General features: G+C 40.3%; 1 protein-coding gene across 4 annotated transcripts in view; it reads right to left on the bottom strand.

The window, feature by feature from the left end:
• Positions 1 to 88: 88 nt before the first annotated feature.
• The window catches only part of tesk2 (testis associated actin remodelling kinase 2), a 91,447-nt gene continuing 68,700 nt past the window's right edge, over positions 89 to 22,835 (bottom strand). For all 4 annotated transcript variants that reach the window (XM_063064422.1, XM_063064420.1, XM_063064423.1 and 1 more), the window contains exons 10-11: positions 20,509 to 20,647; positions 89 to 6,187 (exon numbers count right to left, since the gene is read on the bottom strand). In XM_063064422.1, the coding sequence (XP_062920492.1) occupies positions 5,160 to 6,187; positions 20,509 to 20,647 (1,167 nt within the window). In that variant the 3' untranslated portion in view covers positions 89 to 5,159. The remainder of the gene's footprint in view (positions 6,188 to 20,508; positions 20,648 to 22,835) is intronic.

Consider the following 22,835-nt stretch of genomic DNA (forward strand, 5'->3'; position numbering starts at 1 on the left):
AAGTGTTTACATTTGGTTCTGTTATGATTCAAAGTAGACTTTCATTCTCCAAATCCAATGTCCTTATGTTACATTTTGTTGCCAGATTGATTTGTTCTTCAAACAAGCTAATAGTTTTTTCTCCCCCATGACTGCAGCAGATGGAAATTACAGACTCCAAATAACCTTAGTTGACTGAATTCATACTTCACTTGTCATTCTACAACTAATAATCACCAAAAACAACCAGTTGGGCTCTGTGCTGATTTCTACATAGAGCCAAGCACCAACAGTTTTTGAAATCAAGACTTGATAAACAAACGAATTCCACGTCCATTAATGGTTGCTTTGTAGTTGCTTTGTAGTCTGATAAAGATGACACTTCCATTGGTATGGCGTGGTGTTCTCCATTTTCATACCATTTCAACAAGTATGAACTATAAAGAAGTACCCAGAGCCCATTTACTGTTCTACAATAAACTTAAATTTTCAGATGAAATCACACTTGTTAGACATTTGATAAAATAGCTTTAGCTGCATTGAATAGCTATTTGGAGCCTGGAGTTTCCCTTAAAAATCCAGATTAATTCATCATAAAAGCACAGCCAGGAAGTTATTCAAATGATGGAAATGTGAATATTAGCTGCTTAAATACATTATATTTCCCCCCACTAGGAAAAATGTGAAGGAAATTAATTATCAAATAGCAAACTATCAAGTACAACTTAATTTTTTCCACTTAAATGTATTTGCTAACAAAAGTCTCACAGTGAAAAATTCCTTAATGGAAGACCAATTGATAATCAAAGTCCTTTACAAACATTTTTAAATGGAGTTCAAGTAACAATTCTTTCTAAACCTTGACAATTAAATCTAGAATTAAGAATTTAAAACTTTAAGAAATTGATTTCAAAAGTTTTATTGCCAAAATTGTTTCCCAATTTGCCAATTTTAGAAAATAATGCATTTCCAAAACTAATGCCCAATGCACGTTATAATACTGTACATTTAACTGTTAAGTTCACAAACCAGGAAACCATTTATCCTCAATCAGCATAGACAAAAATTCTGCTGAATTTTTCCAATTAGTGGTTTTCAAATCATAACTTAAATAACCTTGAATTAGAGAGTTGAAAATTGATGGACTTGCTTGTGAATTTGAAGTGGTGGATAAAGCTTCTGAGAAAAGTAGTTTCCTCTCTATCCACAGAAAATACAGGTTTCACAGCATCTATTAGGAGCTTCCAGACAGATCACAATGCTTGGGTGATCATTAGTTTGAAAATTAATAAAATTCTACTTAAAGCAAAATAGTCTTTTCTGGGCACATCAAGCTCACTGGATTACCTGACCATTTTAGATCGGCCATTATGCTTCTCAAAACTCTGTGTTTTAGTTATTTAAACATACACTTCATCTGAAGTTGCCTGCAAAGCCCACAGCCACATGGTAGACTGACTATTGGTCAATATTCTCCTCCATCTTCCTATCTTCATTTGAAACATTGATATATGGTTTCACAGTGCATGTTCCAGATCTCCTATATGGAGGGTCCCAAGTACAGCTAACCAGTTATACTTTAAGGATCCATGTAGATGTAGCAAAAGCATGGTTATGAAAGCAGCTCAAAAATAGGCAAGTGAAAACACCCAATTAAAAATGTAATCCACACCTCAGTACCAGATGTAGCATGTCCCTCTGTTCAGAAATGAAGGTAGTTAATCATTAAATGAAAAGCAATGAACTCTATAGAAAAAAGTTGAATAATTTCTGAAGCCTTTTTTTAAAGCTACTATTTTGAATAGTTTAGAAGCTTGCAGATTTTCTTGCAGCCATGGGATAAATTCCAGTATTGCACACTAAAAGGGCACTCAGCTTTCTCCATTGTACTATTGAGAAAATAGGTGGTAGGCAGAAATTTGAAAATAATGTAAGGTACATTAGTCATATGCAATTTTTTGTCACCTATTTTCTGCGAGTCCCAGCTTATTTTCAGGTCATTATGCTCCTAGTTACTTTAATAACTAATAACCATATCACATTCAGAAACAAGACTTTCTGGAAGATGTTACTCAACAAACTATTCCTAAAACTACCTGTTTTCTGCTCAATTACAGCCATGTAATAGACAAGTTTTGGTAAAGAGCAACTCAAAATAGCACTAATTAAGCTATATTTGGCTGTACATAGACTAAAGAAAAACAGAACTGGATTTAAAATGTAATCCCACTAGTTTTCTGTCCTTTAATACCTGGTTCTGTTTAGAGAAAGCAAAGTAGCAAGAATACTCAATTCAGAAATGGAAAATTGTAAAATTTGACCGTTCAGATCAAAATAAGGAACTCCTTACACTCAAATTTCTGTATAATTTCTTGATGGATATAAGAGTAACTACAGAATGGGATCCAATGATTGAGGGAGATGGGGAGCTGTGTTCATTAAAGAGGGTCAAGTATGATTGGTACAGCAATCTAAGTTCCAGCAAAAAAAAATTAAACTGCAGATGCTGGAGATCCAACCAAAAACAATCAGCAGGTCAAGGAGTACCTGCAAAAAGAGAAACCATTAATATATCAGCTCTGTGATTCAACTCTTTCCACAGATCCAACCCAGCCTGCTGATCATATCCAATATTATGATCCAAAATATTTTCCATTTTCAAAGAAAAATAGTTCGTATGTTTTTGCTGTGCAACTACCCGCCCCCCCCCCCCCGCCATTGTTGATTTGGATGGTTATAAATCAGTACATTGTATATCTGCCCACTTGGTATCAGTAATTAATTTATGTAAAACAGTGTGTGAAACTAAAACTAAGTAGAAAGAATCAACACAAAGTTTAACCAAACCAAAAGAAAGAGGTATTCTAGTTTAAAAATACAAAATCACATGGATTGTCACTTGAACAATATAACATTATAACAGTAACCCAAACCATGGCCAATTGGTGGTCAAAGATGATGTCAAGCAATGTGTTACCATCTTCAAAATAAAGCTCATTAAAGTACAGTACAAGATAATCTCTGCTAAAAACACTTATGCAGCACTTACAATCTCAGCCAAGATTTCAATCTTAATAGAACGAATTACGTAGTGCAACTTATTTAAACATCTTCATAAGAAATGATAAACTGAGCAGAAGCGAGGAAGGACTTTTTCTATTCTGGTATTAGATTACATGGGTCATACCTCAAAGTGAATGCAAGTCATTTTCTCCATAGAATTATGCATTGCTTGCACACTTCTGGTACAGAAAATAGAAAAATGTCACCAAGATATATTTTTTTTTATATAAAGTTCAGGAACCAACTTCTTCAAGATTTAACAGTTCATCCCATCAAGGAATCCCAAAAGCACATTCAAACAAAGAAACCAAGAAAAATCCAAGGGAATTTCTAAACCAAACAAGCCTCAATGCAAATAACGCAGCTAGCCAAATTAACGTAGGATTCAAACGCACTTCAGTTTTAATTAAAAACTAGAGAGCATTAAGTAAATGGTGCAATTTGATTAACACAACTGTCTTCACCATAACACTGTAACTTGGATGGTCAAACTGAATGTTATTCAAAAGAAAACTGGTCAAATCACAAGAAAATAAATAAACATACATAAAAACGTAAAACTAAAATAACGCAATTTAAAGAAATTAGAAGCAAATGCTGATCAATTAATTTAATTTGATGGGTCTAAATAGTGGGCGACATCGCACATCTGTTGACTACATCAAATTCGACTGGGGGTACAAATTGACAGATTATCAACAATACAATAAAATGCATAGTAGGAAAATCTGGAATAAGTTTGAAAAAAAATGGTCAAGATAAACTGAGGTAACTTTACCATTAGTTAAGGTGCAAATTATATGGTCTAATTTACCTTAATGAATATTTCCAATCTAGATTAAATCCAGACTTCGCTTAAACAAAGATGTAAAAATAAAAATTCTGTAATTCACATCCATTAGTAAAACCTTAACTAATTGATTAAATAAAAAGCATTCTCCACAAGGAGTAGTAGTATGCATCTCGATAAGAGGAAGGAAGCAGAAAATACAAAATCTACACTTAAATCATGGCACAACAGCCAATTACAAAGAAATACGAAAGAGTTCACATTTTTTGAGATCAAGAGAAGAAAGCTAATTTGAACAAAATCTCAAAATAATGGAATTGATTGCACAGTAAAAGATAAATACACCATCGATTTTCTTTTCTGCAAACTTGAAAATCTTTGCACTAATCCTGTGAGTTGACCCATCATAGATGATTACAGACATGGCACCTTGTGGCAATACATCCAACTCTGTTACAGTAGTCCAGGTTGAAATACAAAATATACAGTAGTAACATCTTTCAAGCTATAGGAAAGTGATGAAGTGCTTGTCTTGTAGTAAGAAATCTTTATGGTCCACCTTGTTAATTTGAGTATAGCTTAAATTTAGTCAAAAATTACATCATTCATGTGGACACAGAAAGTATTGATAAACACAGTTTACTGTGTACTGGTACGCTTGGATTTGCAGGCTATCCTTAAAGGTAACACAGTACTCTTACCTCGCACAGATTTATGTAGAAACATGAAAAAAACAATGAAATAGATTTTTAAATAATTCGTAAAATATAGATGTAATTTTTTGAGAGGAGTCTCGACTAGCCCACAAATAAAAAGTTGGTTATTTTTCCCAATAAATATCCCAGAAAATTTTAACTGCAAGTCCAGCTATTAAAGACCATAGATGATGCAACAAATCATTTCCAATAGAGGAAAATTGGAAAATATTTACTTGTTTACAAGCCGAGGAAAACTAGTCATCAAACTGATACCTCACAAATACTGAAAGGCGCTGGGGTACATATTGCATGCATGCAGGTGATATTTAGTAGAAGTTACCTTTGGCTGGTTTATAAAGCTACTTCCATAAAATATATGAATCAATTAGAAATAAGATGCAAAAGGTTTACCCAAATAAGTCAATTTACCATACTGGCCAATCACCAAATATCAAATTAATCAGAATAGACTGTGATCCATGGTACCTGCACCTCAAAGTTTGAAAAGAGCTTTGGAATTCTAGACTTTCATATCATTCCTGACCAGATAAAAATAACTGGATTTTTTTTTTTTTAATCAAGCAGAAAGAAGTTGTTAAAAGTAACCAACACAATTTATGAATGTTTCTTCAAATATTGCATTTTGACTGAAGGTGGCAAGGATTTGAATTCATGCATGGATTCAGCACCACAGAGGAATGCCCTTCCACGTCAGATGCTTCAGCACAATTACCTGGGTCTATTTCATCTCGCTCCAGTGCAATACTGACACTAAAAGATGACTTGTGTTCTGGTATTGCTAATTTTGACATGTCCCTCTGCATTTCTCGCTCCTTCACTTCTTCACTGGAAATTGAGCTATTCCAGTTGCCGCAAGATGTACCATTTAAATTTGGCTCATTGCCTCCTGTTATACAATTACAATTCAAGCTCTCTGGAACGCGGAGACTGTAGCTTTCTTCAGTTTTTAAGATGTTTAGTTGTGTCCTGCGCTCTGTACACAGGTCATTTCCATCCGGTATGTCTTCACTTCCTGAACAGTCCATAGCATCAAACTGTTCTGATGAAAGAGATTGCAGAATTGGAAGTTTCTGTTTAAATGGTGGAATCTCCGAAACAGAATATTTGGAAGTGTTCAACACTTTCTGTCTCACATCCGTTCCCAACTGCACCGGGTCACATTTCCCCAATGTTAATGAAAAGGGCCCAAAACTATGACATTCTTTTGTTGGCAAAACAGGTGAAACTGGAAGGGATCGATATCGTCGCTCAGAGACGAAAGTTTCCTGAAAATCCCCAGTAAGGTTCTGTTTGGCTTGGGTTGTTGAAATGAACGAGCAGTCTGCAGAATCAGGTGAAGGCAGGTCAAATGCTAGAGATATTACCGATTTACTTGGTGTGTCTACAAATTTTATTTTTCCACCTTTCAAGTCCTGCCTTGCAATGAAAGGATTAATTTTGTGTGACGTTCCCTTGCTAGGAGTATAGTATGGATCTTGGACATTAATCTTCCGACTAACTTTTCGGGTAAAGAAATCAGACCGACTGCGAGAAAGCCATATATTACGACGTGGCCGAGGCGATTTGGGTGGAATCTTATCACTTGGACATACCAGAGGACTGCATCTTTTTATTGCCTGTCCTTTCTCCCCAGCACCTATAAATGATCATAAAATAAGAACATTACAACCAATTTACAACTTAAAGAAATTTAAACCTGCAATACTTGCTAATAATATTTCTAAGCCACAAGGACTGAGCTACTTTGCATAAAACCAGAAGACAGCAACACTACTAAAAGAAATGTTAACAGTCCTCTTGTCAGTGTATTAAAACTTTCTTGAGTTTAACCATGAGCAATCCAGATAAACATTGAGTAAAATTAAGTAAAGATATAACAGTGCTAGTACACACAAAATTTCATGGCAGGTCAACTTTAAGTACATTCAATGGCCACTTTATTAGGTACACCTGCTTGTTAAAGCACATATCTAATCAGCCAATCGTATGACAACAACTCAATGCATAAAAGCACGCAGACATAGTCGAGGTTCAGTTGTTGTTCAGACCAAACATCAGAGTGGGAAAGAAATGTGATCGAAGTGACTTTGACCATGGAATGATTATTGGTACCAGACAGGGTATCTAAGTATGTCAGAAACTGCTGATGTCCTGGGATTTCTGTGTGCAATGATCTCTAGAGTTTACAGAGAATGGTGCAAAAAAAAACACACAAAAAAAGTGAGCAGCGGTTCTGTGGGCAAAAATGCCTTGTTAATGAGAGATGTCAGAGGAGAATGGCCAGACTGGTTCAAGCTGATAGGAAGGTTGATCGGTGCCTGAGAAGAATGTGGTAACCTGTTGCAATGACTATCATCCAGAAGCATTTACATCCACTATGATGAAGTGCTTTGAGAGGTTGATGATGAAACACATCAGCTTCTCTAAGAAGTGACTTACAGCCATGCTTATTTGCCTAACATCACAACAGGTCAACAGCAGGTGCCATTTCATTGGCTCCCCACTCAACACTGGAACATCTAGACAGTGAAGACGCATACATCAGGATGTTCTTCATTGATTACAGCTTGGCATTCAATACTATCATCCTCTCAAAACTAATCAATAAGCTTCAAGACCTAGGCCTCAATACCTCCTTGTGCAAATGGATCCTCAATTTCCTCACTTGCAGATCCCAGTCATTTCAGATTGGCGACAACATTTCCTCCACAATCACCATCAGCACAGGTGTGCAAGGCTACGTGCTTAGCCCCCTGCTCTACTTTTACTTGCTTTATACTTATTTCTGTGAGGCTAAGCACAGCTCCAATATCATATTTAAGTTTGTTCACAACACCACTATCGTTAGTCAAGTCAAAGAAGGGGTGACAAATCAGCATTTAGGAGGGAGACTGAAAACGTGGCAGAGTGGTGCCACAACAACAACCTCTCACTCAGTGTCAGTTATACCAAGGAGCTGATTATTGACTTCTGGAGGAGGAAATTGAAGTCTTCAACCAGTGATCAGAGGTGGAGTTGATCAGGAACTTTAAATTCCTTGTGTTATCATTTCAGTGGATCTGGCTTGGGTCCAACATGCAAGAACTATTCAGCAAAAAAAAAAGCACAACAGCACCTCTAACCTTAAAGAAAAGCCTACAACAGTAGTGGATACAGCTCAGTCAATCACAGGTAAAACCCTCCCCACCACTGAGCACATCTACATGGAGCACTGTCACAGGAAAGCAATACCCATCAAAGACCCCCACCACCCAGGCCAACAGGAAAGAGGTACAGGAGCCTCAGGACTCAAAGCACCAGGTTCAGAAGCAATTACCACTCGTAATCAGGCTCTTGAATCTGATGGGATAACTTCACTCATTCCTTCACTGAACTGTTCCCACAACCACTGCACTCATTTTCAAGGACCCTACAACCCATTTCCACAATATTTATTATTTATTTTAAAATTTTTTTTTTCTTTTTTTTTCTTTTTGTATTTGTAGAGTTTGCCTTTTGCACACTGGTAGTCTGTCCATTCTGTTTGTTGGGGTCTTTTCAGGGAATCTATCATGTTTCTTGTATTTATTGTGAATGCCCACAAGAAAGCAAATCTTGGGGTTGTAAATGGTGATATAATAATATTAAAATATTATATACATCCAGCTGCTGAATAACTATACTACATGCCTTTCTTTAAAAAAGAAAAATGCAAGTTTTGAAGGCAAAATCCATTTCTTCACAATCTAAACTCAAACCCAAACAATCATAAATATTGATATTAAAATCAATCAGGTGAGGGTTCAGACTGGGGTGGGGTGGTGAAAGAAATCATTTAATACCTGAGAACAGGACCAAACCAATCATTTTGGTGGCAGACGCAGTGTGCTAATGTCCTATTTTGGTGAAGCAAAATTTCAATAATCACATTTTAAAAAGGTTGAGATTGAAATTAACTACTGCCCACTTGCTTTCCCAGTGTTTTGGGGTCACAGTACAAACAGATATCTAAACAAAGTACACTGGAAAGATTGTGAACAAAGGGAATAAAAATCAATTGAAGCAAACCATTAGGGTAGAGTTGATTGAACCTGATATTTGTAACATAACTTATATTTGCAAATTATTTAAAACTCTAGATGCCCCCAACATTGGATAAAGTCTATTCATTTTAGCAATATTTAAACCATCACCAGTCCAAAATACAGGGGAAAAAAGCAGCTTCAAATGGTTTATTTCTCATCAGTGATACAGACAAGTGCTGGACAACCACCAAACTAGTATTTCTCCCCTTTAACAATCACATTTACATTATAAATCTGCACCTGGCAGCAAGAACATGATAAGGAATCTGTTTCTCTCATTAATTTTCTTAATCTCAGTGCAAATGAGGACAAAGCAAAACCACTCGTCCCTAAACAAAATACAAAAAATGCTGGAGATAGTTAGCAGGTCAGACAGCAACTATGGAGAGGAGTAAACAGTCGACATTTCAAGCTGATCCTCCTTCATTACGGCTCGAAAAAAAGGAGGAAGGTGGTGGAAGGAGGAAAGGCTGGTCGGTAAGGACAAGGAAAAATGTTATGGCAGCAGAAGAATGTGGTAAAGGGCAGGAAATGGAGCTGACAGGTGAGACCAGGTGAGTGAACCATGGGAGAAAGGGAAGATCACAAGCCACTCCGCCATGAGCTAAACTATTCTCCCATCTAGACAAGAAAGAGGTGGGGAGGGGGGGGGAACCAGAGGGAGGTAATGCGCAGGTTAAGAGAAATGGTAGAGGGGAACCAGAATGGGGAATGGAATAGTGGGAAGGGTGGGGGGGAAAGAGAAGTTACCAGAAGTTAAGAGAAATTGATGGTCATGTCAGAATGGAAAGTTGAATTAAAATGGATAGCCACTAAGAAACCTGCACGTTTACAGCAGTGTGTCAGGATAGACATCAGTGGGGAGGGTTGTCAGCACTTGAGAGTCATGTACAGAGCGATCCCTAATGAAAGCAGAAAGTGGAAGGAAGAAAAGATGTGTTTGGTAGCAAGATCCTGTTGAAGGTGGTGGAAGGTGCACAGAATGGTGTGTTAGGTGCGGCGGAGGCTTGTAGGAAGATAGGCAAGGACAAGGGGAACTCTATTCCTGTTATGACAGCAGGAAGGTGGGGCAAAGGCATATGTCCAGGAAATGGAGATGCAGCTGAGAGCAGCATTAATGGTAGTGGTGGTGGGGTGGGGGGGGGGACCCTGTTCTTTGAAGGAGGGCATCTCAAATGTTCTAGAATGAAAAGGCTCATCCTGGGAAGAGATGGAGGAACTGAGAAAAGGGAATAGAATTTTTACAAATGACAGGGTGGGAAGAGGTTTAGTCAAGTTATTTGAGAGGGTCAGTAGGTTTAGAAAAGTTAAATGTAGACAGTCTGTCTCCAGAGATGGAGACAGATTGAGAAAGGAGAATATAAGAGATGGACCACAAGTAAATTTGAGGACAGATTGGAAGTTTGAGGCAAAGTTGATTAAATAGGGCTCAGCATCAGTGTAGGAAGGAACAACAATGCAGTCGCCTATGTTAAGAGAGGAAGATCTTAACCTCTCCACAAAGCCACTAAAAGGCAGGCATAGCTGGGGGCCATGCAGGTGCCTATGGCTAGAGTTTGGGTTTGGAGAAAGTGAGAGGAGCAGAAAGAAATTGAGGGCAAGGACGAATTTAGCTAGACGGAGGATATTGGTGGAGGGGCAAGTTAGGCTTATTGTCTAGAAAAAAAAAAGATTTAAGGCCTTCCTGATGGGTATAAAACTGGACACCTTTAGTGAAAAATGAGGTGATCTGCGCCAGGGAATAGCGATTGAAGAGAGAGTGTGTGAAGTGTTACTGATGTAGATAGGAAAGGACTGAATCAAGGGGACAAAATGGAGCTGAGGTAAGCAGATACAAGGTCAGTGGGGCAAGGATCAGGTAGAAATAATGGGTTTACCCAGACATTCATGTTTATGGATCTTGGTAGGAGGTAGAAACAAGCAGTGCGGGGTAAGGGAACTGTGAGATTAATGGCAGTTGATGGGAGATCTCCAGAGTTGCTGAGGTTGGTGATAGTGCAGAAGACAATGGCCTAATGCTCCTTAGTGGGGTCCTTTTCAAGGGCTATATAAGAGGATACTGCCTGGCCTCTGCATGGTAGATGTCAGTCCCCCAGACCGCAACATCACCATCCTTGTCTGCAGATTTGCTTATGAAATTGGGATTGATGTGGAGAGAGAGTGTAGAGGGCAGTGCTTTCAGAGAGAGTGAGATTCAAATAAGACAGGAATTGATGTCTCTTTGGCAGTCAGAAATGAAAAGATCAACAGCAGGCAGTAGACCAGAGCAGGCTTGTCCAAGAAGAGAATGTGGGTTGAAGACAGAACAATAGGTCATCTGTGCGGGAGGGGAATCCATACCAAAGAAATGGGCTCTGAGGCAGAGGCAACAGAAGAGCTCGGCATTGTGGCAGGCAGGTGCAGACCTCACTGAGCTGTGGGTGCAGGGAGCAATAAAATATAAAAGGGGGACAGTAATAAACTATGATGGGAGCACACCACTGCAATTTTATTTCGCTAGAAGGCAATGGCAAACCACTGCTGTAACTTGCCTTGTACACAGTTCCCCACTACGTCAGAGAGGCATGGTGGGAAATCACCCACAAACCGGAGAAACTCCGGATGCGACGTACCTTTCCTTTTTCTTAAGAAGATACAACGCTTGCAATTCCAATAAATGCTAGTAACTTTCTTAGCTTAGTTATATGCCTGTTCTGCTTGCATAAGCTGAGTTGGTGGTGCCTGAGCAGATGACCAAGGACAATTTCAAAGGCAAACCCAGCCAAACTGTCTTTCATGGATATGCTTTGCATCAGAAGTTGTTGAATAATCAAGGGTCTTTACTTTTCCCTTCTTGCAGCACAAAAACTTGTGGGGAACAATTTTAGCTGTAAGAAGTCATGTAAAATTCAGCCATATACTGTATTTCTCATCCTGGTACATTACAATCAGACATAGAACATGGACCCTTCAGTTCACTGTTCCACACCGACCATTAATCACCCATTTACAAAAATTCCACTTTTTCCTCTTAGATCCCACACCAACTCCACTTTCCCAATTCCCTTGCCACCACCTATCCTAGAAACAATTAAGGAGGCCTTGTAACCTACCAGCCAAAAGATCTTTGATATGTAAGTGGAACTAAAGCACCAGGGGAAACACACATGATGATCGGGAGAATATGCAAGTCCTATAGACAGCATTCAAGCTTAGAACTGAACTTGAGCTTCCGCTAAGACAACAGCACCATCCCAAGCCACTGTGCAGCAAGCTATTGAAGTCAATCTGAGAATAACTACTGTATATGCTTTAAGTCCACTGCCCACCTTAACTTCTGTCCATGTACAGCAAATCCATTTGCTTACACTAGGTCCTTCTCTGCCTTGTCTATTTAAGTGCCTGCCTAAACATCTCTTAAATGTAGTGACTGAGCCAATACCATTCCTCTTCTGGCAGGCAGCTGCATACACGGCAGATGTTGCCTTTGAAATGAGAGTGGTAGCTTGGATTGGCTGCTTTCTAGAGTTATTCGCTGAGCCCGGAGGTTAGGCGCAAACATTTCAGTTGAGGTGACGTCATCAGCGCGCAATTGAGTGTCCACATTTATGTTGGTCCGACATGTTGATCTGATTGGTTGGCTACTGCGCTAGCCACTAGTCTCCACTGGGTCCAGGCCAAATGGACAACTGAGTGATCTCTGCTAGCCCGTATCCCTGGTTATCAGTCCTTGTGAGCGTTGGTTCTTCAGGTGCCAACAGCTCACCCCTCAGCCCCGATTCCACAGATGCATTGGTTCATAAATTGAATTCAGTTCAATATGCTTGTTAATAGAGTCTTCAGTTGAGAACCAAGCTTCTAAGAATTATCTTGATTTCTTGTTTTGTACTTCTTCCAGGATTTTTGTAGTTTCCCAGACAAATCCATGTCCTTCTTGGTCTTCATGTACTGGGATGAGTGACACATCATTGTGTGATTGTGTGTTCTTTCGGCTAGTGGATAGTTTTCTCATCTGTCCTACGGAGTGTTTAGGGTAGTCTCCCTATCAGATTTGGTATATTACATTTGTTCTCTCCATATGGGTGTTAGATCTATGGGTTTCAAATGAGCATTTGATGATTGGGTTGGGTTTGTATACTGCTATTATTCTGTGTGGTTGGAGCAGTCTTGCCATCATTTTGGAAATATTCCTGATGTATGGTAGGGTTAAGTCTCTTTCTTTACTCAGTAGGAGTTAAAAGGTTGTTTCTCTGGACAAGACATCTTTTGATGAAGATTTTTTGGATAACCATTGTCTGTGAATACTTTGAAACGGTGATTTTCTTCTTGAGGTCTTGAGCTACTGCAATATGTTTCCACCCAGTTGAATAGCTTTCAGACAATTTAGTTTGTGGCATTTGGGGTGAATGCTGTGACAATTGAGAATTTGGTCTATATTCGTTCTTTTCTGGTAAACAGACGTTTCCAAACTTCCATCCATATTCCTCCTGATCAGCACGTCTAGGAAAGGGAGTTGATCATTTGTTTCAATTCTCACGGTAAAGCTAGTATCACTGAATATGTTGCTGATTCGGTTTTGTGCCTCTTATCTGATTGCATTCCTGACAAACAAGATAGCCCACCCTTAGTTTAGGTCTGATCACTGGTAATACTGTCCCTCTCCAGATTTTGCAGTACAGCTTCTACAAAGAGCCAAGATATAGGAGATCCCATTGGTGTTCCTTTCAACTGTTTGTAGAGTTGTCTGTTAAATTTGAAGTATGTTGTTAAGCACAAGTTAAGTAGCTCGCATATACTTTGGGGTCTCATCCTCTGGGTCATTTGTTTTTTTTTTTATAAAAAGTGTTCACATATCATTTATTTCGCCAAGCTGTGGTCGATTGGCATGAAGAGCGCAGTGACATCAAATGAGACCATTATTTTATCATCATCCAGCTAGATGCTCTGCAGCTTCTGTGGAAACCATCATGCATTGCTTACTTAATAGTCCGACTGAGTGACAAAATGCCTCAAGCATATCTATAGTTCTTTCGCTAGTTTGTAGGCTGGGGTTCATGGTAGCAAAACGCTAAGTCACAGGGGAATGCTTTCTTTGTGGATCTTCAGTAGTCTGTAGAATTTTGCAACATTCACATTGTCTGCCTTCATTCTGAGACATTTCTGCTTAGTTGTTTCCTATGCAGCTTCCAGCATGCGTAAGCTTGTGTTGATATGTCTGGTGAGATTTGAGGTTCGATCATTGTCAATTGGTCAATATATGGCAGTGTCTCCGAGTAACTCTTTGGCCTTTGTGATGTAGTCAACTTAGTCTAGCATGATTGTCATGCGTCCCTTGTCTGCTGGCAGTATTACAGTGTCCTTGTCCTTGCTGGTTATTGAGTGCTTCTTGCTCAGTTTTGGAGAGCATATTGAGTTGTTAATTTCAATTCATTGCTGGTCCAACAGTTTGCATTATTTGCTATTGTACTATTTCTGAGAATTTGTTGGACTCCAGGAAGTTTTCCATGGAACACAGAACATAGACATCTACAGCACATTACAGGCCCTTTGGCCCACAATGTTGTGCCGACCATGTAACCTACTCTAGAAACTACCTAGAATTTCTCTACCACATAGCCCTCTATATTTCTAAGCTCCATGTACCTAAGAGTCTCTTAAACGATCCTATTGTATCCGCCTCCACCACCGCTGACAGTGCATTCCATGCACCCACCACTCTCTATGTGAAAAATTTACCTCTGGCATCCCTCCTGCAGCTACTTCGAAGCACCTTAAAACTATGCCCCCTCATGAGGCAAGATGTTGGCTTCTTCATTCTATCTACCATAATGCAATGTAAAAGGGAACTATAGACTTGAACCCCAAGTCCCTCTGTTCATCAAGATTTCTTGGCACCCTACCATTTACTGTAAACATCCTGACCCCCATGACTTCTCAGTCAGAATTAAAATTCAATCTGCAAATGCTTTTTATCTGATCTATATCATGATCCAGCACTGGACAACCTTCGTTATCCACCACACCATCAATTTTCAGGTCATCTGCAAACTTACAATTATTCCTCTTACATTCACATCCCATATTAAAACCAAGAGGTCCCAGCACTGATCCCTGCATAACACCTCTAGACACAGACTCACAATCAGAAAAGCATATTCCATCACCACCTTGTCTCCTTTCACCAAGCCAATTTTGGATCCAATTAACCAGCTCATCTTGGATCCCATATAGTCCGTGAGCCAGGACCCCAAATTTGGGCCACCGGTACCATCTGGAGGGAATAATTCTTAGTGATTTTTGGCAAGGTATACACCCCTAGTGCTAGAAAATATGTGATAGCATTGCAGCGGTGGTAGCTTTCTGTGATCCCATGGTGCTTTGCCTATGATAAGAAGAATTATGCCAGGTACCTGTCCCCTTACTTTGCTCAGATAATGGACCTCCCAGAGAAGAATCCTATGTATGAGGCCTTCAAGACAGGCCAATTCTCAGTGCAGCTGTGAAGTAACAACCCCTTTGGGCAGATCCCTGTGGACCAGGCTATGGAAGCCACAGTGAACAAAGACACACTGACTCCTGGAGGCACATCACGGTTCAGCCTGAATGCTGGAGCTATCAAGCGTTACTACATAACAGCTGAGCACCGCAGTGTATTCCTGGGAGTTATGGGAGATGGCGCAAGGCAACTAATCAGAGCTTTGCCATGTGGAGCTACAGCAGCCAAGAATTCAGAAAGAGGAGGAAGCAGTTTCAGCAGTGGTTAGCCTCATACATGAATGGGTTAACCCACTTGCAGAGAAGTAGAACCTCATTAGCATCTCTATGGCAAAGGCAGCCCCCAAGGACATTGCCTCCGACCTGACGAAGGCATATGAGATTGGTGAGCAATGCTAAGCAACCTTCAAGGATGAGAGACTAGAGGAAGACCCACCAGCAAAGAAATTCCATGATCCAATGAAAACCAACAAGCTGAAAATATTCAGTGATATGTGTAAGAGAGAAGTGAAATCAAATGCGAGGGCAAACACGAGGAAATCTGCAGATGCTGGAATTTCAAGCATAAAAGTTGCTGGTGAATGCAGCAGGCCAGGCAATGGTGTGGCTCATCAGCAAAAATGATGAAACTATGTACAGGGAGGAGGTCAAACACCTAGAGAGCTAGTGCAGGGATAACAACTTGACGCTTAATGTCACCAAAACCAAGGAGATGATCGTCGATTTCAGACGGCCTCAGCCTGAGCACATACCCCTCAGCATCAGCGGCTCCACAGTGGAGAGAGTGGAAAACATCAAGTTCCCTGGGGTGCAGATCTCGGACAATCTCATCTGGTCCAGGAACACCACTGGGATTGTGAAACGGGCCCAGCAGAGATTGCACTTTCTGAGGAAGCTTAAACAAACATCACTCCCCACTAACATCTTAACTACATTCTACAGAGGCATGGTTGAGAGTGTGCTGACCTTTTGCATCACAACCTGGTACTCCAGCTGCAGTGCTGTCGACAAAAGAGCCTTGCAGAGGGTGGTTAGGGGAGCAGAGAAAGTTATTGAGGTCTCCCTACCTTCTGTCCAAGACCTCTTTCAGAGTCGATGCCTCCAGAAGACATGGTACATCATTAAAGACCCCTCACACCCTCTCCATGAACTGTTTGTTCTTCTACCATCAGGCAGAAACTAAAACCACAAGGCTACTAAACAGCTTCCTCCCACAGGCAGTCAGACTGCTAAATAGCTGCTCCACCTGACTCTGCTTTGAACACTATTAACTTGCACTGGATACTTATAACTGATTTTAACTGGCTGTTGTGTTTTACTATTTACTGTTATGTTTATTATTTAGCGTTGTGTGTTATGTTATGATTGCACTGCCCCTGAGAAACGCTGTCTCATTCTGCCCTGCAGAGCTGATGTATGGTTAGAATGACAATAAAGTTTTTTGAATCTTGAATCTCTAGGAAGCGGTACAGTCAACGTTTCGGGGTACCTCTTCCTAGAGATACTGCCTGGCCTACTGCGTTCACCAGCAACCTTCATGTGTGTTGCTTCAAATGGGAGGGCGATCATCTTGAAAGCAGACAGGTCTTGGTTTGGACGCATCATAGTGATGGCACAAGGGCGCAGTCTACGTATGGAGGATATCCTTTCTCATCCCCTTGGACCATTGCCCTGGGCCCTGTCCAAACCAGAAGGATCGCTGAGAAAGACAAATAAAGCTACTTTAGCCAAAACCTTGCAGAAAAATGTAGCAGTAGAAGAGCAACTCCCAGGAAAATCTGCTACATTGGTTGATGGAATGAACTTGGTCCAAAGAGTGAAAGGTGATCAAGTTTCAGAGATGTTGCCACAACAGTTCTGGGTATGGCTCTGAGAGAAGGCAGTCAGAGTAGCAGGATAGATGTTGTGTTTGACACATAAGGAGAACTCTATCAAGAATAGTGAAGGATCTCTATGGGGTGAAGAGACTGGTCATGAGTTGCAAGGTATCACAGGCACACAGATGGTGAATGGAGGAAGGCAGAGTACAGAGCAAAGCTACAGGAGAAGATTCTGTGAATGACAAATGTTACAGAATCACATCTCAAGACAGTGAGGTGGTGTCAGCTCTTCAGTGTCAACAAGAAGCAGATGGCTGCCTACTTCTCCATGCTGCCCATGCCACAAGAGAGGGATACCAATCTGTAGTGATCTGCTCAGAAGACACAGATGTCTTTATCATGTCTTTAGCATTTTGTGACAAGACTGAAGCCCCATTGTTCCAGACATGAGGCACTAGAACCCGTATAAGGCTTGTAGACATCAGGAAGGTTGCCGCCACTGTTGGCATAGAGGTTCATAGGGCTCTCATCGGGTTGCACACATATACAGTATGTGACACTAAGCGCTTTTGCAGGCAAAGGGAAGACAAGTGCCCTAAAACTTCTGACCAGCAACAGGGAAACTCAGGACACATTCTTGGAGTTGGGTCAGGAATGGGACCTCTCTCCAGAACTGATGGACAAACTGGAGGCATTTACATGTCTCCTGTATGCCCCAAAAGCATCAACCATCAAGGTCAATGAGTTCAGATATCACCTTTGCTGTGCCAAAAAAGGTGAAATCGAAAGTCATCAACTCCCACCATGCAAGGATTGCTTAACAAAACATGTACAGCGAGCCAACTACCAGGCTGGTACAGTGCACTGCAAAAGTTTGGGCACCCCCGGTCAAAATGTCTGTTACTGTGAAGAGCTAAGCGAGTAAAAGATGAACTGATTTCCAAAAGGCATAAAGTTAAAGATGACACATTTCTTTAATATTTTAAGCAAGAAAACTTTATTTCCATCTTTTACAGTTTCAAAATAACAAAAAAGGAAAAGGGCCCAAAGCAAAAGTTTGGGCACCCTGCATAGCAGTATTTAGTAACACCCCCTTTGGCAAGGATCACTGCTTGTAAACGCTTTTTGTAGCCAGCTAAAAGTCTTTCAATTTTTGTTTGGGGGATTTTCGCCCATTCTTCCTTGCAAAAGGCTTCCAGTTCTGTGAGATTCTTGGGCCGTCTTGCATGTACTGCTCTTTTGACGTCTATCCACAGATTCTTGATGATGTTTAGGTCAGGGGACCGTGAGGGCCATGGCAAAACCTTCAGCTTGCACCTCTTGAGGTCGTCCATTGTGGATTTTGAGGTGTGTTTAGGTTCATTTTCCTGTTGTAGAAGCCAGCCTCTTTTCATCTTCAGCTTTTTTACAGACAGTGTGATGTTTGCTTCCAGAATTTGCTGGTATTTAATTGAATTCATTCTTCCCTTTACCAGTAAATGTTCCCTGTGCCACTGGCTGCAACACAAGCCCAAAGCATGAACGATCCACCCCCGTGCTTAACAGTTGGGGAGGAGTTCTTTTCATGAAATTCTGCACCCTTTTTTCTCCAAACATACCTTTGCTCATTGCGCCCAAAAAGTTCTATTTTAACTTCATCAGTCCACAGGACTGGTTTCTAAAATACATCAGGCTTGTTTAGATGTTCTTTTGAACCTTTTGAATAAAACTTTTTGGTACTTTTTTGTTATTTTGAAACTGTAAAAAATGGAAATAAAAAAGTTTTCTTCCTTAAAATATTAAAGAAATGTGTCATCTTTAACTTTATGCCTTTTGGAAATCAGTTCATCTTTTACTCACTTAGCTATTCACAGTAACAGAAATTTTGACCGGGGTGCCCAAACTTTTGCATGCCACTGTATATGGAGAAGGTGTTTGGAGAAGGACCCACAAGTGCCAAGCCCTGTTGGCACAGATGGAAGATGGAGAGAGAAGAGGAAGCTGAACAGTTCTCACAGTGTAGACTGGCAGACTGTGAGAACCAGGCATCCACCTCAGAGAGTGTGGAAAGTTCAGATGAAAATGTGGAAAACGTGGAAGACTTGGGAAATTATGATTATTAATCATAAATTATGAAAATTATGATGATAAAGCTAGCACTGATGCAATGCTAACACATATTTTCTAACTCTAGAGATGTATACCTTGCCAAAAATCACTATGAGCATTATTCTCCTCAGATGGTACCGACCAACCCTACTGGCTCACGGACTAATATGCCTTAACTTCCTGGACTAGTCTACCATACAGGACCTTGTCCAATGTCTAAGAGTCAACACGGACAATGTCTACCACCCAGTATTGAATTCTCTATACTCAAATTAGTGAGGCAGAATTTCCTTGCACAAAGCCATACTGGCTATACCCGAAACATTACCTTTCCAAATGTATTGCTTAGGATTTTCTCCAATAGTTTCCTACTGCTAAATGCAAGGCTCACATCAGCAAAGGAAAATGCAAGATAATTCAAAAGATAGGCACATGATGAGAAGAGAAGGGACAAGAGGGTAACCAGAATGAGGAACAGAAGCGAGGAGGGGGATTACTGTAAGAGAAAGAGATTACTACAAGTTAGAGAAATCCATGTGCATACCATAAAGTTGGAGGCTACCCAGGTGGAATAAATATGAGGTGATTCACCTCCAGCCCAGGTTTGGCCTCATCAAAGCAATAGAGGGGATCATGGACAGATGCTAGAATAGGAATGGGAGGTCGAATTGAAATAGGTGGCCACCAGGGTTCCTGCCACTTGTGGCAGACAGACTGAAGATGCTCAACAAAACAGTCCACCAACCTGCATTGGGTCTCACCAATGTAGAGGAGCCTGCATTGACAGCACTGAATATAATAAATCACCCCAACAGACTCACAGGTGAAGTATCATCTCATCTGGAAGGACTGTTGGAGGACCTGAATGAGGACAGAGGTGTAGCAGTGCGTATACTATGTAATGCAGGGATAAGTACTAAGAAGGAGATTAGTGAGGACAAGTGGGCAAGGGAGTCATGTAGAAAGTGATCCCTAAGGAATGCAGATGGGGGTGAAGGGGAGGAAAATATATGCGGAGTGGTAGGATCCCACTAGAGATATCAGAATCTGAGAGAAGGGAATAGCATTGCTACAAGTAACAAGGTATAGAGAAGATAAGTATGAGAGTCAAAGGTTTGTAAGTTTCCAGTCCTGATGAAGGGTCTCTGCCTCAAAACACTGAACATTTATTCCCCTCCATAGGTGCTACCTGACTTTCTGGGTTCCAACAGCATTTTGTGTTGCTCAAGGTTCCAGCATATGCAGAATGTTTTGCATTTATAATTCAAGAGATGTTCATTTAAGAAAATAAACCATTTTGTGCATCCAAAAAAAATTTTATATATAATACTTGAAATCAACAAAACAATGTTACTCTCTAATCACTCTCAACAGGGACAGTAAACATGACTTCAGATGCATCATCTGCAGGTATCTAGCAGTTCCACCCTTCATTTACTTCATCTCCTGGAGACTAGGAAAGAAACAGAAGCTTTAATTTACAAGTCTGCTAATTAAAAAGGCATGCTTACTTTTTTGTAGGTTAATTGGCTTTGTCTCCATACTTTCTTCATTGTTAATGCTTCTATTTTCTTCTTCTTGTAGTTGTGATATAATGTGTTCTATCACATTTACTATTTCTGAGAAAGATGGGCGAAGCTTTGGATCCATCTGGAAAAAATGTGCAGGTATTCTTTTCTTCATTTAATCATTGTTGTATTGCAATTTAAAGCATTCTATAAACAATATAATTTTATTTAAGCTATTTCACAGAGAAACCAGACAAAAAATGCTTAAAGCATTACTGCCGAAAATAGAGGATTTTCAACAAACAAGGTTGTGCCAGCAGTTATTTTAACTTTCCACATGTTGACTGGGACTCCCATACTATAAAAGAACTGGGTGGTGTAGAGTTGTCAAATATGTTCAGGAAAGCTTCCACAAGACCATGAAACAAAAGCTGAATTAAGCCATTTGGCCCATCGAGTCTGCTATGCCATTCAATCATTGCTGATTTCCTTAATCTATATATAGAGACCATAACTAGAGAGAGTGCAATACTGGATCTCCTATTAGGGAACAAGACAGGGCAGGTGACAGAAGTGTGTGTCGAGGAACACTTTAGATGTAGTGATCACAATCCTACTAGTTTCAAGATAATTATGAAGGATAAGACAGTCCTTGTGTTGAGATTCTAAATTGGAGAAAGACCGTTTGATGGCTTCAGAAGAGTTCTGGCAGGTGTGGTTTGCAATAGGCTGTTTTCTGGCAAAAGTATGCTTGATAAGTGGGAGGTATTCAAAAGTGAAATTTTGAGAATAGAGTTTTTAATGATCCTGTTAGAATCAAAAACAAGGCTAACAGGTTTAGGAAGCCTTACTTTGAGGGGTATTGAGGCTCTGGTTAAGAAGGAGGGGCATAGCAAGTATAGGAAAGCAAGGAACAAATGAGGCGCTTGAGTATAAGAAATGCAATAGAACACAAGAAGGAAATCAGGAAGGCTAAAAGATGATACGAGGTTGCTCTTGCAGACAGAGTGAAGAAGAATAAGTGGTTTCTATAGTATATTAAGAGCAAAAAGATCAGCAGGGACAATATTGGTCCACTTGAAAAATCAGCATGATCATTTATGCACGGAGATGGAGAAGATCTGAAATGGATTTTCTGCATCTGTATTTACTCGGGATGTAGACAGAACTGGGCAAAAGAGTAGTGAGGTCATGGACTGTAGTAAGGTGACAAAGAGGAGGTGCTTGCTTCTTGGGGAAAATTAGGGTGGCTAAGTGCCCAGTGCTGTACAAGGTGTCCTCTCAGACCTTGTTGGAGGCTAAAATTGCAGGGGCCCTGGTAGAGGTATTTAAATTGTCCTTAGCCACAGGTGAGATGCCAGAGGACTGAATTATAACTAATGTTGTTCAGTTGTTTAAGCAAGGATCTAAGAATAAGCTGGAAATAATAGGCCAGGAAGCCAGGCATCAGTAGTAGGTAAGTTATTGGAAACTATTCCAAGGGACCGGATACAAGTATTTGGATAGACAGGGCCTGATTAGAGATAGTCAACTTAGCTTTGTGCATGGTGCATTACGTTTATCCAATCTTAAAGAGTTTTTCCAGGTGGTCACAAAGGAAACTGAAGGCAGCAAGGCAATGAATGTTCTCTATATTGACTTTAGCAAGCCCTCTGACAAGGTCCTGTATGAGTGGTGAAGAAGGTTCAGTTGCCTGACATTCAGGATGAGGTAGTAAATATAGCTTTAACATTGGCCTCATGGGAGAAGCTAGAGAGTGGTAGTAGATCAGGGATTCCCAACCTTTTTTTTGTGCAGTGGGCCAATACCATTAAGCAAGGGGTCTGTGGACCACAGGTTGGAAACCTCTGTAGTGAGATGGTTGCTTATCACACTGGAGGCCTGTAACTGGGGGCATACCAGAGATTAGTGTTGGATCAGTTGTCTTTTATCATCTTAATCCAGATCATTGATATAATGTGGCAAACAAGATCAGCAAATTTACAGATGACACCAAGAAAGACCAAATTTTGCAGCGGGATATGGACCAGCTAGAAAAAATGACAGATGGAATTTAATGTTGAGGTCCTGCACTTTGGGAGGACAAACCAAGGTAGGACTTACAAGGTAAGTGGTAGGGCACTGGAAATTGCTGTAGAGCAGAGGAATCTGGGAATACAGATTCATAATTCCTTGAAAGTGGCAAACACAGATAGAGTCATACTGAAAGCTTTTGACACTTTGGCCTTCATAAATCGAAGTATTGAGTGCAGGAATGGCATATTATATTTAAGTTGCACAAGACATAGGTGAGGCCAAATTTGGAGTATTGTGTACAATTCCTGTCAACT

Source organism: Mobula hypostoma, chromosome 12 (assembly GCF_963921235.1).
Source record: "Mobula hypostoma chromosome 12, sMobHyp1.1, whole genome shotgun sequence".
Lineage (NCBI taxonomy): Eukaryota > Metazoa > Chordata > Chondrichthyes > Myliobatiformes > Myliobatidae > Mobula > Mobula hypostoma.